The sequence below is a fragment of the Vanellus vanellus genome (genome assembly GCF_965231255.1).
Source record: "Vanellus vanellus genome assembly, chromosome: 7".
Taxonomy (NCBI): domain Eukaryota; kingdom Metazoa; phylum Chordata; class Aves; order Charadriiformes; family Charadriidae; genus Vanellus; species Vanellus vanellus.
Window position 1 is genome coordinate 14,694,863 of NC_138912.1, and position 13,316 is coordinate 14,708,178.

General features: G+C 41.9%; 1 protein-coding gene across 1 annotated transcript in view; it reads left to right on the top strand.

The window, feature by feature from the left end:
• Positions 1 to 7,626, top strand: part of SH3PXD2A (SH3 and PX domains 2A) — a 66,661-nt gene extending 59,035 nt beyond the window's left edge. Inside the window, exons 5-8 of the mRNA XM_082486143.1 lie at positions 267 to 601; positions 1,472 to 1,521; positions 3,677 to 3,796; positions 3,928 to 7,626. Of these exons, the coding sequence (XP_082342269.1) occupies positions 267 to 601; positions 1,472 to 1,521; positions 3,677 to 3,796; positions 3,928 to 5,823 (2,401 nt within the window). The 3' untranslated portion in view covers positions 5,824 to 7,626. The remainder of the gene's footprint in view (positions 1 to 266; positions 602 to 1,471; positions 1,522 to 3,676; positions 3,797 to 3,927) is intronic.
• Positions 7,627 to 13,316: the final 5,690 nt, after the last annotated feature.

The window sequence follows — 13,316 nt, forward strand, 5'->3', positions numbered from 1 at the left end:
CTTGTGCATAACTATGTCTTATCCAGAGAGAGTCCTTCCTTAGGATGAGAAGTGGATTTTAACAGCAGTTCACAGTTCACTGCTAGCTCAGCTGACTTTGAGATGTCTAATCAATAGGTAATAAATGAATAGAGACCACAGAAGTTTATCTGAGAACCACAAATTTTGGTTTATGTTATCATCCATCACTTTTGCCTTAACTGTTATACCTGAAATGTGTGAGGAGGCTGTGTTTGATGCGATGATGTTTCCTTTTGCATCTGCAGGTATCTAGGCAAAGAGGGCTGGGCCCCAGCTTCGTATCTGAAGAAGGCTAAAGATGATCTTCCATCTAGGAAAAAGAACTTAACTGGGCCAGTGGAAATCATAGGAAACATCATGGAGATCAGTAACTTGCTGAACAAGAAATCATCCACTGACAAGGAAACTCAAGCAGAAAATGAGACTACAGAAACCCATATCTCCAAGAAGGAAATCAGTTTGCCCATCCTGTGCAATGACTCTAACGGCAATGCCATGATGACCCCAGACAAGCAGGCTTCCAAACTGGCCCAGGGATCCCCAGCCATAGCAAGAATAGCACCACAAAGAGCTCAAATAAGTAAGGCAGTAGAGTAGTCTGGATTTCCACTGGCTTGCAATGAATTCTTGTTTTCTACCTTTCAGGGCTTGCATTGCCTGTCAGCTAAGGTCCCATGTGTCCTGGTCTTATAGCTGACTCCACACGAGCAGATCTGTGCTTTGTCTGCAGATCTGCAGGGGCTCCAAGACATGGTCCTTCATTAGGAGTGATAAAATTTAACTTCCCTTTATATAAGGGCTGGCAGGTTTTTCTTTATCTTAGCCAATAGGTTTTACTTTTTTTTTTTCTTTTTCCCAGATAAGGTTTTTTCCTTTTGTATGCTCTAAAATCTGCTCCCCGCCCCCAGTAATGCAGATGATGTGGTAGTGCGTTAAAAACAGGGAGGCCACCTATGTCTTCTCTTGCATGTGTTCTGCTGTTTTCTTGGATGCAAGTTGCTATGATGTTTTTACAACTTCATCTGCAAAATGCAGATGCTAACTCTAGTCTGTGCAAGGAAGGGCAAGATCCTATGACAGAGGACAGCATGAGTGTTATTAATTTAGTGGATTATTTTTACTGCTGGGGGGGAAAGTAGATATTAGGCCAATTCTTTGCTGGCTGATCTCCAGTGGAGCTGGTCAGTTCCAGCAGAAAATACAATCCACTACTTTCTGGCAGTGATTTCCTCTTAAATTTGCTGGCTTAGCTGAGATAAATAGCTAAGCTACCTTGGTATTTCTAATATACCCTCATAGTTTCCTATCTTGTTTCATAGAGGTGCCTTAAATATTGCAAATACTGACTTCTAATATTCTCAAACTGTGTAACAGTGGAGGGCAGCTGAAGAATGTGTTTAGCAGTACGTACAAAATTAAGTAAACTCTCTTCTCTCTCTGTCCTGCACAGGTTCTCCAAATTTAAGAACAAGGCCACCCCCACGAAGAGAATCCAGTCTGGTTTGTATTGTTTTATGGTATACGTTAGCAGTTGGGTAGGTGTGCGGGTGCTTCATGAGGCTTGTTACAGCTCTACAAAGTGCAGGGGGTATCTTAGAGATCCTTTATTTGCATGCCTCTTCATTTTATTTAAGTATTGAGCAGACCTCTGGACATCCTAATATTAATTCGGGATTTCTATTTTTCAAAATGTTGCCCCAACTAACCAGGTATTGAACAGAAGGGAGAACATCCTAAAGCTACTATGTTCTGTGCATGAGCATTAAAGCCCGTTTGGCTGACTGAGAAGGTTTAAGGTTCCTCTGGGTGTCTTTAGCCCAGACTGAATCTTTTGACCTTCTCTTTTCTTTAACAACTGGGAATGTCTCCCTTCCTTACATTGCTGCCATCTTTGAGGAGGGTTAAGTTTCACTCTTGTGTACATTTAAAGTGACTTGGGATCTTATGGAAAGATATGTACTACAGGAATGAGACCACCTATGATTGTTTATTCTCAAAGCTAGAATTCTGGAAGTTTGGGCCAATTTGAGATTCAGACTGTCATCTTCAGATAGGAACTACTCAGTAATCTATTTTCAAAAAAAGTCATGCTAATAACCTGTTTATAACTAGGCAATACCTTGTGTTCAATCTTTGGTGTACCCTTTATGAGCAGCGTGTGACTTGTAATTTTTCTGTTTCGTCTGAGATGCCTCTTAACAAAACTAGATGAATAGCACATTAATATTTTCTTCCTATTTCTCTTTGCATTATTTTCAATTAGAATTTGTTCTGGCAAGACTACTACACTTAATCCCATGCTAAAAATAACAATGATAATATATGTGAAACCTTGAACATGTCTGCTGTTTCCAATTATCTTCATTTAATCCAAACCATCCTATTATCTGAAGGCATTTTATTATGCTGCACTTCTGCTGTATTTCAGCATTTATAGTGCAGAAACATCCAATTATAACATTGTTGGACACGGTTCCTAAGGTGCAGTGATGCATTCCCTGTGAAATGCTACATGCTGTGCGTGATGAAACATAGATTGTTAGTTGCAATGAGGATATCTTAGAAATGGAGGAGTGTGTGAATAAAGCACAGCATGCAATTTGCCTTTCTCCCATTAATGTCTTAGGGTCATTTTGTGGCTTTGTCTGTCCTCTGTCTGTCTGTGGCAGGTCTGACCTATGTTCAAAAGATCCTGACGTACTGCAGTTCTTGTGTTAGAAGCACAAGCAGTGAAGTGCAGAAGCTGGGAAGCTTCACCATCATCTAGTTGTTATATAGACGAGCGATGTGCTAATCTGAAAAGCTCTCGATATTGAAACTCTTGAAAGGACTCTTATTCCATTTATCACCTTAAAAATAATTGTAACAAACTCAAAAATGTGACAGCTCAATGTAAAGGTACTTAGCTTTTAGAGGAGTCTGGTATGCTGCCAGAATGGCTGTAAATAGCAGTGTCCTGCTTCTTGTGGAGCCTCTCTGCTATTTAAATGCAGGTTGTGTTGGGATTGTGTAGAGGTTCTGGGTCTCTCTTATGGGGAGGAACTAGAATCTTCTGATCCTATTGTAAAGTCCTTTCTTTCTCACTTTAGCTGAGCCAAGCTCTTCGTAGGGGACTCTATTATCCTTATTTCTTGTTATAACAGGTGCTTGTTGTATCACTGACTATTTCAGATTGTTTAAAAATCCAGCAGCAGATTAAGAGCAATAATTCATTAGGATTACATTTTAAGGTAGTATGTTTGATAGGCAGAATCTATTATGACCTGTTGCAATGCAATTTTCTGCAGTTGTGGGAAGCCATACAGAACAGTATTTCTGGACAAAATCTGAGAGTAAATGGGCTGTTGTTACTGTGACTGGAATGGCAGCTCACGCTTTATGGCCCATCAATAAAATATTTTACTGTTCAGGTAAAGATTATCACAGTTTTAATAGCTGGTGAAAGCGACATGAACAGTGCATATTTTGAAAGACTTCTCTCTTGTGGCCCATCTCAATGCATCAGCTTCCACTCTGGAGAATTGGGAAGTTATCATTAGGAAGTAGCACAGGAGGAAGGAAGAGCTTTAGTGAATAAAGGCAAATATATTTTCGTACTGCTGTTCAGCCCACTGTTTCTTTGGTTTAATTGAAAAAAACTTCCTATTTGCCATAGGGTTTTCAGTTGCCCAAACCGCCAGAGCCACCCTCCGTGGAAGTGGAATACTACACCATTGCAGAATTCCAGTCATGTATTTCTGATGGCATAAGCTTTCGTGGAGGACAAAAAGCAGAGGTAAACCTTCACAATGCAGCTGGAAAAATTGTAATATTTGGTTATTGCAAGGGACTGGATTGAAAGGGGAGGAGTGAAAAGCAATTAGTTGAGATTTTTGTCTAAGTAACATGGTCCTTGTCATCTCCTAGGTTATAGAAAAGAATTCTGGTGGCTGGTGGTATGTGCAGATTGGAGAGAAGGAAGGATGGGCTCCAGCATCTTACATTGACAAGAGAAAGAAGCCAAATTTAAACAGAAGAACCAGTACTTTAACCCGCCCAAAAGTTCCTCCCCCAGCACCTCCCAGTAAACCAAAAGACTCTGAAGAAGGAACAACTCCTGGAACGGTTTCTTCAGGAGATACCCAGGACTCTCCCCACAAGCTCAAATACGAAGAACCTGAGTATGATGTGCCTGCCTTTGGCTTTGAGTCAGAGTGTGAAGTGAGTGAAAGTCACCGTGAAGAGGGAACTCCTGAAAAACGACTGTTTCAGCCTCTCAAGCCCTCTCCCGTATCATCGCTTCAGAAAGCAAAGTTCAAGGTAGGAGAGTCTTCAGAAGATGTTGCTCATGAAGAAGAGACCATCTATGAGAATGAGGGATTCAGGCGTTATGTGGAAGATGCTTTGTCCAATAAGGAATCTAGTGGAGACTCCGATTCTCAGAAAAGCTCCTCTCTCTCCTTGATCCGAAGGAATTCTCCATGTTCCAGCTCTCCTAAGTCATCACTTGTGAAGCTCAAGACGGACAAAAACATCCAGCCCGATCTTGGAAAATGTCACTATTCCAGGAGTGAGGAGACGAAACCAAGGTCAGCTTCAGATGTTGGCTTACATAGCATGCCAAGAACAGGCATGAAGAAAGAGCTTGGGCAGAGTCCCTCCATCAGAGCAAAGCCAATTGTTAGGCCCAAACCCTTCCTGAACAAGGCAGATTCTCAGAGCCAAGAGAAGATGGATATTAGCACTTTAAGGCGTCAGCTGAGGCCTACTGGGCAACTCAGAGGTGGACTTAAAGGTTCAAGAAGTGAAGAGTCCGAGAGCCCCCCCCCCACAGCTTCTGACAACCAAGACGATCCTGTTAGGAGGAGCTCGGCTGATCTCATTACAGCTCCTTCCCGTGGCATTTTCTGTGCTAGTCATCCAGCCAAAACTGAGCAAGAAAATGACTCCAGATGTTTCTATGTGACCACTGACTCATACCAAAAGGTACAGGATTCTGAAATTTGCTTCCCAGCTGGAGTAGAAGTGGAAGTGCTGGAAAAGCAAGCCAGTGGGTGGTGGTACCTGAAATACGGAGACATGGAAGGCTGGGCTCCTTCCCATTATTTGGCTCTCCCTGATAACCAGCGAGAAACCACATCAGCAGAGACTGATGCCTCATTTGCCAGGAACAGGAAAAATGAAAACAAGTCAAACAGCTTAGAGAAGATAGAGAAGAGGGTTCAGGCTTTAAACACCATCAACCAGAGCAAACGCGCAACACCACCCATCCCAAGCAAACCTCCTGGTGGGTTTTCAAAAACATCAGGGCCAGTCAAAATGAGGAATGGTGTAAGGCAACTTGCTGTCAGGCCGCAGTCAGTGTTTGTGTCTCCACCACCAAAGGATAACAACCTGTCGTGCTCCTTGCGCAGAAACGAGTCTTTAACAACTACAGATCACCTTAGGACCGTCCGTCGGAATTCCTCCTTCAGCAACGCACGGTCGCAGCCTGGTGACGTGAAGGGAAAGCAGTCTGAGCGGTCAGGTACAGAGGGCTCAGAGACCACTTCCAACCTCCCCACCCAGAGGAACGGGATTCCTGTATCCACAGTCAGGCCAAAGCCCATTGAAAAATCCCAGTTCATCCACAACAATCTCAAGGACATCTATGTTTCCATTGCGGACTATGAAGGGGATGAGGAGACTGCAGGGTTTCAGGAAGGTGTCTGCATGGAGGTCCTTGAAAGGAACCCAAACGGCTGGTGGTACTGTCAGATCATGAATGGTGTGAAGCCATTCAAAGGCTGGGTGCCCTCAAATTATTTGGAGAAAAAGAACTAATATTGCATTATCTTTAACCTCCCTAATTTATACTGTTCCTGCTGTGTACATGTGGAAAAAACAATTGCTATACAAAAAGATGTTTCCCTGTGCTCCAGTTTGTACAAAGTGACAAAGGAGTCTATGCTGAGGACAAACCTGCCATGTTCTGGAGAGGTTTGTGCGTTTAACATGTCGTAAGCAACTATGAGGAAGATGCAGCATAGTCAAATGCCTTTTTGTGATGTTGTTAATAATCTTTTATGTGTAACAGGGTATGACATCCCATCTTTCCCGTTACTGATAGGAAACCAAATGTGTGCCTTTTGTGAGAGAGAAATACACGTGCATCTACTTGGGGAGTTTCGTGCCAAACTGTGTTACAATCTTGGCTCCCTTTCTCCTCATTCTTGTCCATACGTGGAATACCCAAGAGTATTGTATGTGTTTCTACAACTTACAGTGAGAAGCAAATGGGAGTTTCAAATGGGAGTTTCTGATACACAGAGGGACTCTAATCCTTTGGAGATGTTCACTTTTTTTTTTTTTTACTGTTCTCAACAGTTGGTTGGTCCGGAGTTGGAGCCTTTTCATCGTGGAGAGATTTGGTCTCTGACTTCAGCTGTGTGTTCTTGTTACTGCTAACTCACCGGAAAGGGCAATCGGGTGGTGTTGGTTTGGGGCTTTTTGTTTCCTTTCATTCTGTCTTGTTCTTTGAGTTGGGATTTCAGGTGTTCTAGGGCAGCGATGCCTACTGGTGCTCGTAAAAACAAACCTACAAACCCCATGCTTAAGCACGTCAATTACTTTGTAGGCTCTGTATTTGGTTCTGTGCCTGACTCTTGCCAGGTGATCCTGGGTGATTCTTTTCCCAGAGCTGGATTTCTCAAAACTTGTCATAATATCAAAATGTACAAAAGTCCCTTAAGACACTGAAGAAAAAGCTGTCAAATGTGTTACTTCTGGTTTTGCGATCTGGTCTGAATCCAAGCGTGCTGACTGCTGGCAGGGCCCACCAAGGTATTAACTAGAAATAGCCGTAACCTTCTGCAACATCAGTGTTTACAATGAGGGGGGAAAAAAGCCATCAAACTCAGTCTGCACATCCTTAATTTGTATATTTTGGGGGAATTGTTTTTCTGTGTTTTGTTTTTGTCTTTTCTGTGCATTCTGGGTTTACTTTATTTTTTTGTCTTGTTTTACCAGAAAAAAATGAAGTAGGAGCCAAATATGTGTTTCTGTTCCCACTTGAATCCAAAAAGTACAGTTGTACTGGAAAGCGTGCCTGGGCTTCTGAGGCTCAGAGATTTAATATTGAAGCAATTAGGTTACAATGCATCTAACCAGGAAGCTGCCTCTTCTAGCTCCATTTCTGTTTGCCTTTCTTAATTCATGCTTTGAAACGTGGCACTTGGTAGGGGTAGTGTGATGGGAAATGGAAGAGGAGGCATTCCTTGGAAAAGGTTAGGAATATGGAGTTATTCTTGAGGTAGCCAACTCTTGTACTGTAAACAGCTTTGGCTAAATCCCTACTGTACTTAAGGAAGTCATGTTTGTTTGGTTTTTTTTAAGTGGCCTTGTTAATCACTCAAGATCAATATCTAGTTCCTTTAAATAAGAGGCAGCATTGTAAATCTGGTTTAAGGGGGAGGGGGCAGACCATTTCACTACTGGTTTAAGCAAAATGATACATGCCCTTTTTTTTTTTTTCCACCAGTTTCATACCAATTTGTCTTGGAAGGTGAAGGTTATAAAGACTTTAAAATAGCTGGGATCAAGGGGCTCAGTAAAATAGCACAACATGGTGTGTTACTGGGGATGTTTCTCTGCCAAAAAAAAAAAATTATACAATTATGCTTTGTTCTTGTCTTTTTTTCTTTCTTTTTTTTTTTTTTTGTTGCTGTTTGGTGTTTTTCTTAATTTCCATGGTAACATTGAGAGAGTTGCTTACAGCTAACCTGACTGATGTCCTTTTGGTAGCTGAAACAACATCCAGGTGCCACAACTGGCTACAAGCAGTGCTGTGGTTCGAGCAGCTCTCTGCATGCAAGTGGGGAGGGAGGGTATTTGGTTGGAATCCCTTTAAATTGTGGTGGCAGGAGAAGGAGTTGTATCTGCACAACAGCTCGTATCACAGTGTGCAGGGTCCTCTTTGTACCTTATGTCTTACCATATAATATATAGCATACATCCAGTTAGCTACATCTTACTGGATGTGTATCTGAGGCATTGTGGCCCTGTCTCTCTTACTTCTCTCCATTTTTAGTTGTACTAATATGGTAGCAGCCATAAAAGACTGCTGGAGCTGTTGTGAGATTATAATAGAAGTATTATATTCTTCTGCTGGACAGTATTAAATAGAGCAATACATAGAGTTATCTGCTAGATTGCAGTACTAATAGTAGTGACTTAGTGACTCTTATTAATGTTGTTATGATTTATTTTAACAATAATGATGCGGAAGTGGTTCATTATTTTGAATTAATGCACTTTAACAATACAAGAAACCAAAATGGAAGCCAATGCAGAGAACTAAGTGCATTATTTAAAGGTGCAGTATATAATTATCATTTTCTTGAAGCACATATTTATTAAGAATTAACTTATTTAAAATATTCTAAACTTTTGTTTAAAGACATTCCCACTAGGTCATCGCTTTGGGGGGATGTAAAAGCACAGCTCCCAGATCTTCTGCATTGAGCCACTGAATTCTCAGAGTACGCTGCGGTGTGATGTGAGTCCCTACCCAGGGAGAAGAAAGCAGCACGCAGATGGGAGAGCCCGGACTACTATTAATATAGATATTCACACTTGCATCCAGCAAAGCCAAGCCCAGAGCACCTCTGAACCACAGGAGTCCTTGCAGGGTTTGGGGTGGCAAGGCTGTTTTGGTTGTGGTGCCTGGCTGCCAGACACCTTGCATGAGGCTGGTCCCTGGTGGATGCAGGCTTGCTGCAAGGCTCAGCTTAGCGTGAGGGCTCTACAATCTGCCTGTGAAACACAGATCATCTCTGTAACAGACATTAGTCTGTCCCACAGCTCCCTTTCCACCTTGCTGGCTTGCTTCTCCAGCTCTGGCTTTTGCAGGGAGGCAGTTTGCCAAGCTCCAAGTGGTGCAGGGGGTGATACAGACTGACAGTACCTGCAGTACTTCTGGGGTTTTCTCAAGCAACAACCGAGTGCCCATGGCTCAGTTGCTCCTATCGCATGTGAAAGGTTTCGTGGCCCTGCTCAGGAGAGGCAGGAGCCTATAGGTGGGCTATAAAGCCACATTTGTGGCTTCCCTCCTCCCTCCGCCCCCACCTGCACCAGCAAAAGGATGGAGCGCAAATGACCTACTTGATGCTAGAAATGAATGTAGGCCATCTTCTGGCATGCCGGGCTTCCTGCCTCATGGGAAAGCTTTGGTTTGGGCTTACCTTTATTTGGTGGCTGTTCTGAATGCTTGTGTTTAAAAGGGCACTTTTAAAGCAAATACTCTCCAATGCAGTTTTTTCCCCTTCCCATCTTACTATTGTCACAGCAACTCTCACTGATCTCTTTTTGGATTCTTTCAACTGAGATATTGGGAAGAGAATGATTTTATTATTTTTTTTTTTTTCCATCGGCAAGCAGCATGTTTTGGTCAGCTCCACTGATACCCGAAATAGCAAGCCCTTTCCACTGTTGGCTGTGAAACAGAGCAAAAGGCCTTAAGCGAAATCAGAAGAGCTGACTGCAAGGCAGGAAAACCTGGCAGGATGCCTCAGAGGACAATGTAGTGCTAGAAGTGTTTTAGCTCTTTTCTAAAATGTTAATGTTGCCTTAAGCTTTATTTACTAAATTTGTCAAAACTGACACTGGATCAAGAGCAATATTTAAATGTAACGTACACCTCAGTGAACACTCAATGCAGAAATCAATAGTACTGTTTCAATTTCTCTTTTTCTGGTTTGTTCTTGAACCAGATTGTTATGAGGAAGAGCTCTGCAGGGTTTGGGCAAAGCCATTTGCGGCTGAAGGGGGCCCTCCTCCGGGGGAAGAGGCGGCTGCTGTCTCCGCGTTGCTCTCACCCGCTGTCCGTGCTTTCCAAAAAGTCTTGAATTTGGACCAGCAGAAAATCCAAACTCCCCTGCCAGAGAACAAAATTTAAGAATGTGAAAATTGTGTCTTGCTGTATACTGCAACTTTAATAATAATGAGCACTTCTGAGTTCGTTATTGAGGTTTATATAATGCCTGAAAAGTTTAATTGCTGGTTTCCCTCGTCTCCCCTTTCAAAACACTTTCTCATAACAGCAAAAGTAATACACTTTTGTTAGCAGCCCTTCCCCGTGGGAGGCAAGTCCTGGTAATTGTTCAGCTCTCACGCCTTGCAATGGGTGGGTGTAGTCACATGTACCACTCCTTTGCAAGCCAAACTTTTCAAGATAAAAGATAGGGTGGGCGCGTGTCCAGATACTTAACTGATGTATTGATAAGAAGCTTTTTAAATCGGTGTGCACAATAGTTGCAAATACACAATAATGAAGGATTGAAATTCACTCACGGTTAGACTCTTAAAAATGGAATTTCACCTCTGCACGGGTACAGCTAAAAAATGGATTTCACCCTTGTGGATACATACCCCAAAGACTCCTTCCGTTATGCTATAAAGTTTGACGAAGGCATTATATAATTGTTTTCATCACTTTCAGATCTTAATGAATCATATTTTATTGTAATATATATTCATTGCTTTCCTCAGTTAATTACAGAAAATTACTGCTTTTATCTTGTATGAAAAACAAGGGAATTTGATAAAGCATTCATTATTTTCATATTACTAGTATTAACAGAATAGAACTAGTACTATTTAATTTTAGATCTTCATAGCTAGCTTGTTAATAACTCATATTTTCCTGTGTTGTATCCTACTAATTTTTTCTGTTTTTCCCAAATACTCTGCATTCTTGAGGGAAAAAAAAAACAAAAAACAAAAACAACAAATCCAATGAGTGGATAAGTGCAATATTCATAGAATAAACAGGCCCCTCATCCAGGACTTGGAGTGGAACGTGCAGTGTGAAATGTTTGCAATTCTCTATTTATGCACTCTTAGGGGAAGGAGAAATGCAAGGGAGGGGGTGGGTGGCTGGATGAAAACAGGACCCTTGGGTAGGTAGGGACTGATAGCTGGGGTGGTTTGGGGTGGGAATGGCTGCTTTTCATAAAATAAGTATCACCTTTTACTGAAAGTATAAGGATTATGCAGCATGTTGCCAGGATTATTTATAGAATGTGCATTAACATCCTTATCAATACAGGACTTCTGAGCTATGCTTGAAACACTCTGTCATCCATGCATGATACTGTCTTCTGGTATGTCTCTGCCAGGTTATGTCCTCTGTTACGCTTCAAAATCGATGATAACTTCAGAAAGGAAAATAATTCTGCTGATGCAGTCCCAAGTTTTGATGCTGTATTGTTACTTGTATTTATTGCAAGAGCTATGGGAATATTTTTACAGGTCCTCATTTCTTTTTCTTTCTTTTTCTTAGGTTAACAATAAGGAAAGTCCCCATTTTATTTGGGTTAGTTCTCACCTGCAGAATTTCACAGCTGATCTGGGTATTGATTTCATATTTCTTGGCTTGCAGAGGCTGATCTCTCAGGTCCAAAATAAAATTGGGCAGAAACTTTGCCCTTCAAAAGTGGTTTTGTCTTAAATTCTATTTGAATGGAAGGAAAACTTCGATCTGTCCAAAATAATGTGACTTTCCAGGAAGCAGCAAAATCTTCTACCTTTGAAAAACTGGACTGTTTTCGTAAGATGCAAGATATATGAAAGCCAGAGCATTTGATTGTCTGAGCTCCAGGAAGTACATCTCCTGTGGCTCTAGTTCATGTCCCTGGAGAGGGGTTATACCTCAGCTTTCTGCTTAATTTTTGTCCTGCTGTTCTTAAGTTTGTCAAAAAGCCTTAGTATTACCAGAGACCTTTGCATTCAAATAGAAAAACTGAATTCTGCGGCTGTACTGACATAGGATCAATTACATGATTTTGGAAAACCTCTAATACTTTACATTGGAAAACCTCTAATACTTTACATTGGAAAACCTCTAATACTTTACATTGGAAAACCTCTAATACTTTACATTGGAAAACCTCTAATACTTTACATTGGAAAACCTCTAATACTTTACATTGGAAAACCTCTAATACTTTACATTGGAAAACCTCTAATACTTTACATTGGAAAACCTCTAATACTTTACAAATGAATCTGGTTTTGAGGAGCCAACTTAATTTTTTCACATTCTCTTGTCTAAACTAGCAAGAAGTCCATGAGCATCAGTAGAGTTACACTGACAGAAGACCTGCAGCAGATCAAAGCACCTTGCAGGTGCTCAGCATGGACCGCTCTCAGCAAAACCAAGTGCTGTGCACTCGGTTCCTACACCTCCCAAGGGTGCCCAGGACTGCTGAGCCTCGGTGCTGCCGTGCCATGATCCACTTCCCTGCAGGTCTTGCAGCTTTTTAAAACCAACTGGAGCTTTGCTGCTATTTGCTGGTGGCTTCCCATCACCAGCGGCTCCTTCTCTGGCAACTTCAGATGCTATTTAGCGGCATAGCGAAGTGCTGTGTATAAATGCAGTGTTTGATAGCTGCCAACAGTACCAATACGATGGTCTGAGAGCAAATGTTTCTGTAAGTTATTTTATTTTCATATGCTTTTAGTTGCTTGGTAGAAGCAGGGACCACCAATGCGGCGATGCATGGGGAATGTGTCTGCAGACTTGAACTGTTTGATGGCCTCTGCTCGCTTTGCCCAGTGCTTGTATTTCTCTTCCTCTACCTCTGTGCTGCTCAGTAGTCATGTCTGTTGTGTGTGTCTGTAATTTTCAAATAAAGTACTGTATGTAGGGCCGGATCCAGAAGCCCCCGCAGTCAGTTGACTTTGGGTTGGGATGTAGGTTTGCTGTTGCTGCTTTTCCTCCTCCATCTTAGACCCAACTCGGAGCAAAGCACAGGTGTCTGTAAAAAGACACCCACAACTCTACTCATACCCAAAACTCAGTTTTGTGGGTTGTGCATGCATTGCCAAGGGTGGAGCGAGGGGGTCTTTTTTCTTGGGTGCCCTTGGGTGCTAGGGCTCCGCAGCGGTTCCTGGAGCTAAAGCTGTGCCGCACTGCGTGCGGACATGACTGGCATAGGCAGAACAAATTAGTTTCTCCCATTTTATAATGTCAGGGCTGGGCTGGTCCCATCAACAATGTTTTTCATTTGTTCTTGCATCAAGGTAGCATTGATTCTAGTTGGAGAGTGCAATTTTTTTGTGTTTTTTTTTTTAATAAATAAATTTGGTTTAAAGCTTCACACTGGCGTTTTACAGACCTGTTCTTGTCAGCATAAGCCACTACTGTCCTGAGTTGAGACTCCTGTTTGTTACTGAATCAAAATAATGGGAATTATGTTGATAATTTGGAAAGAAATGAGAGGTAACTATATTGGCAGGGGAGGGATAGATAAAATATGAGGAAAAGATGTTTCTAA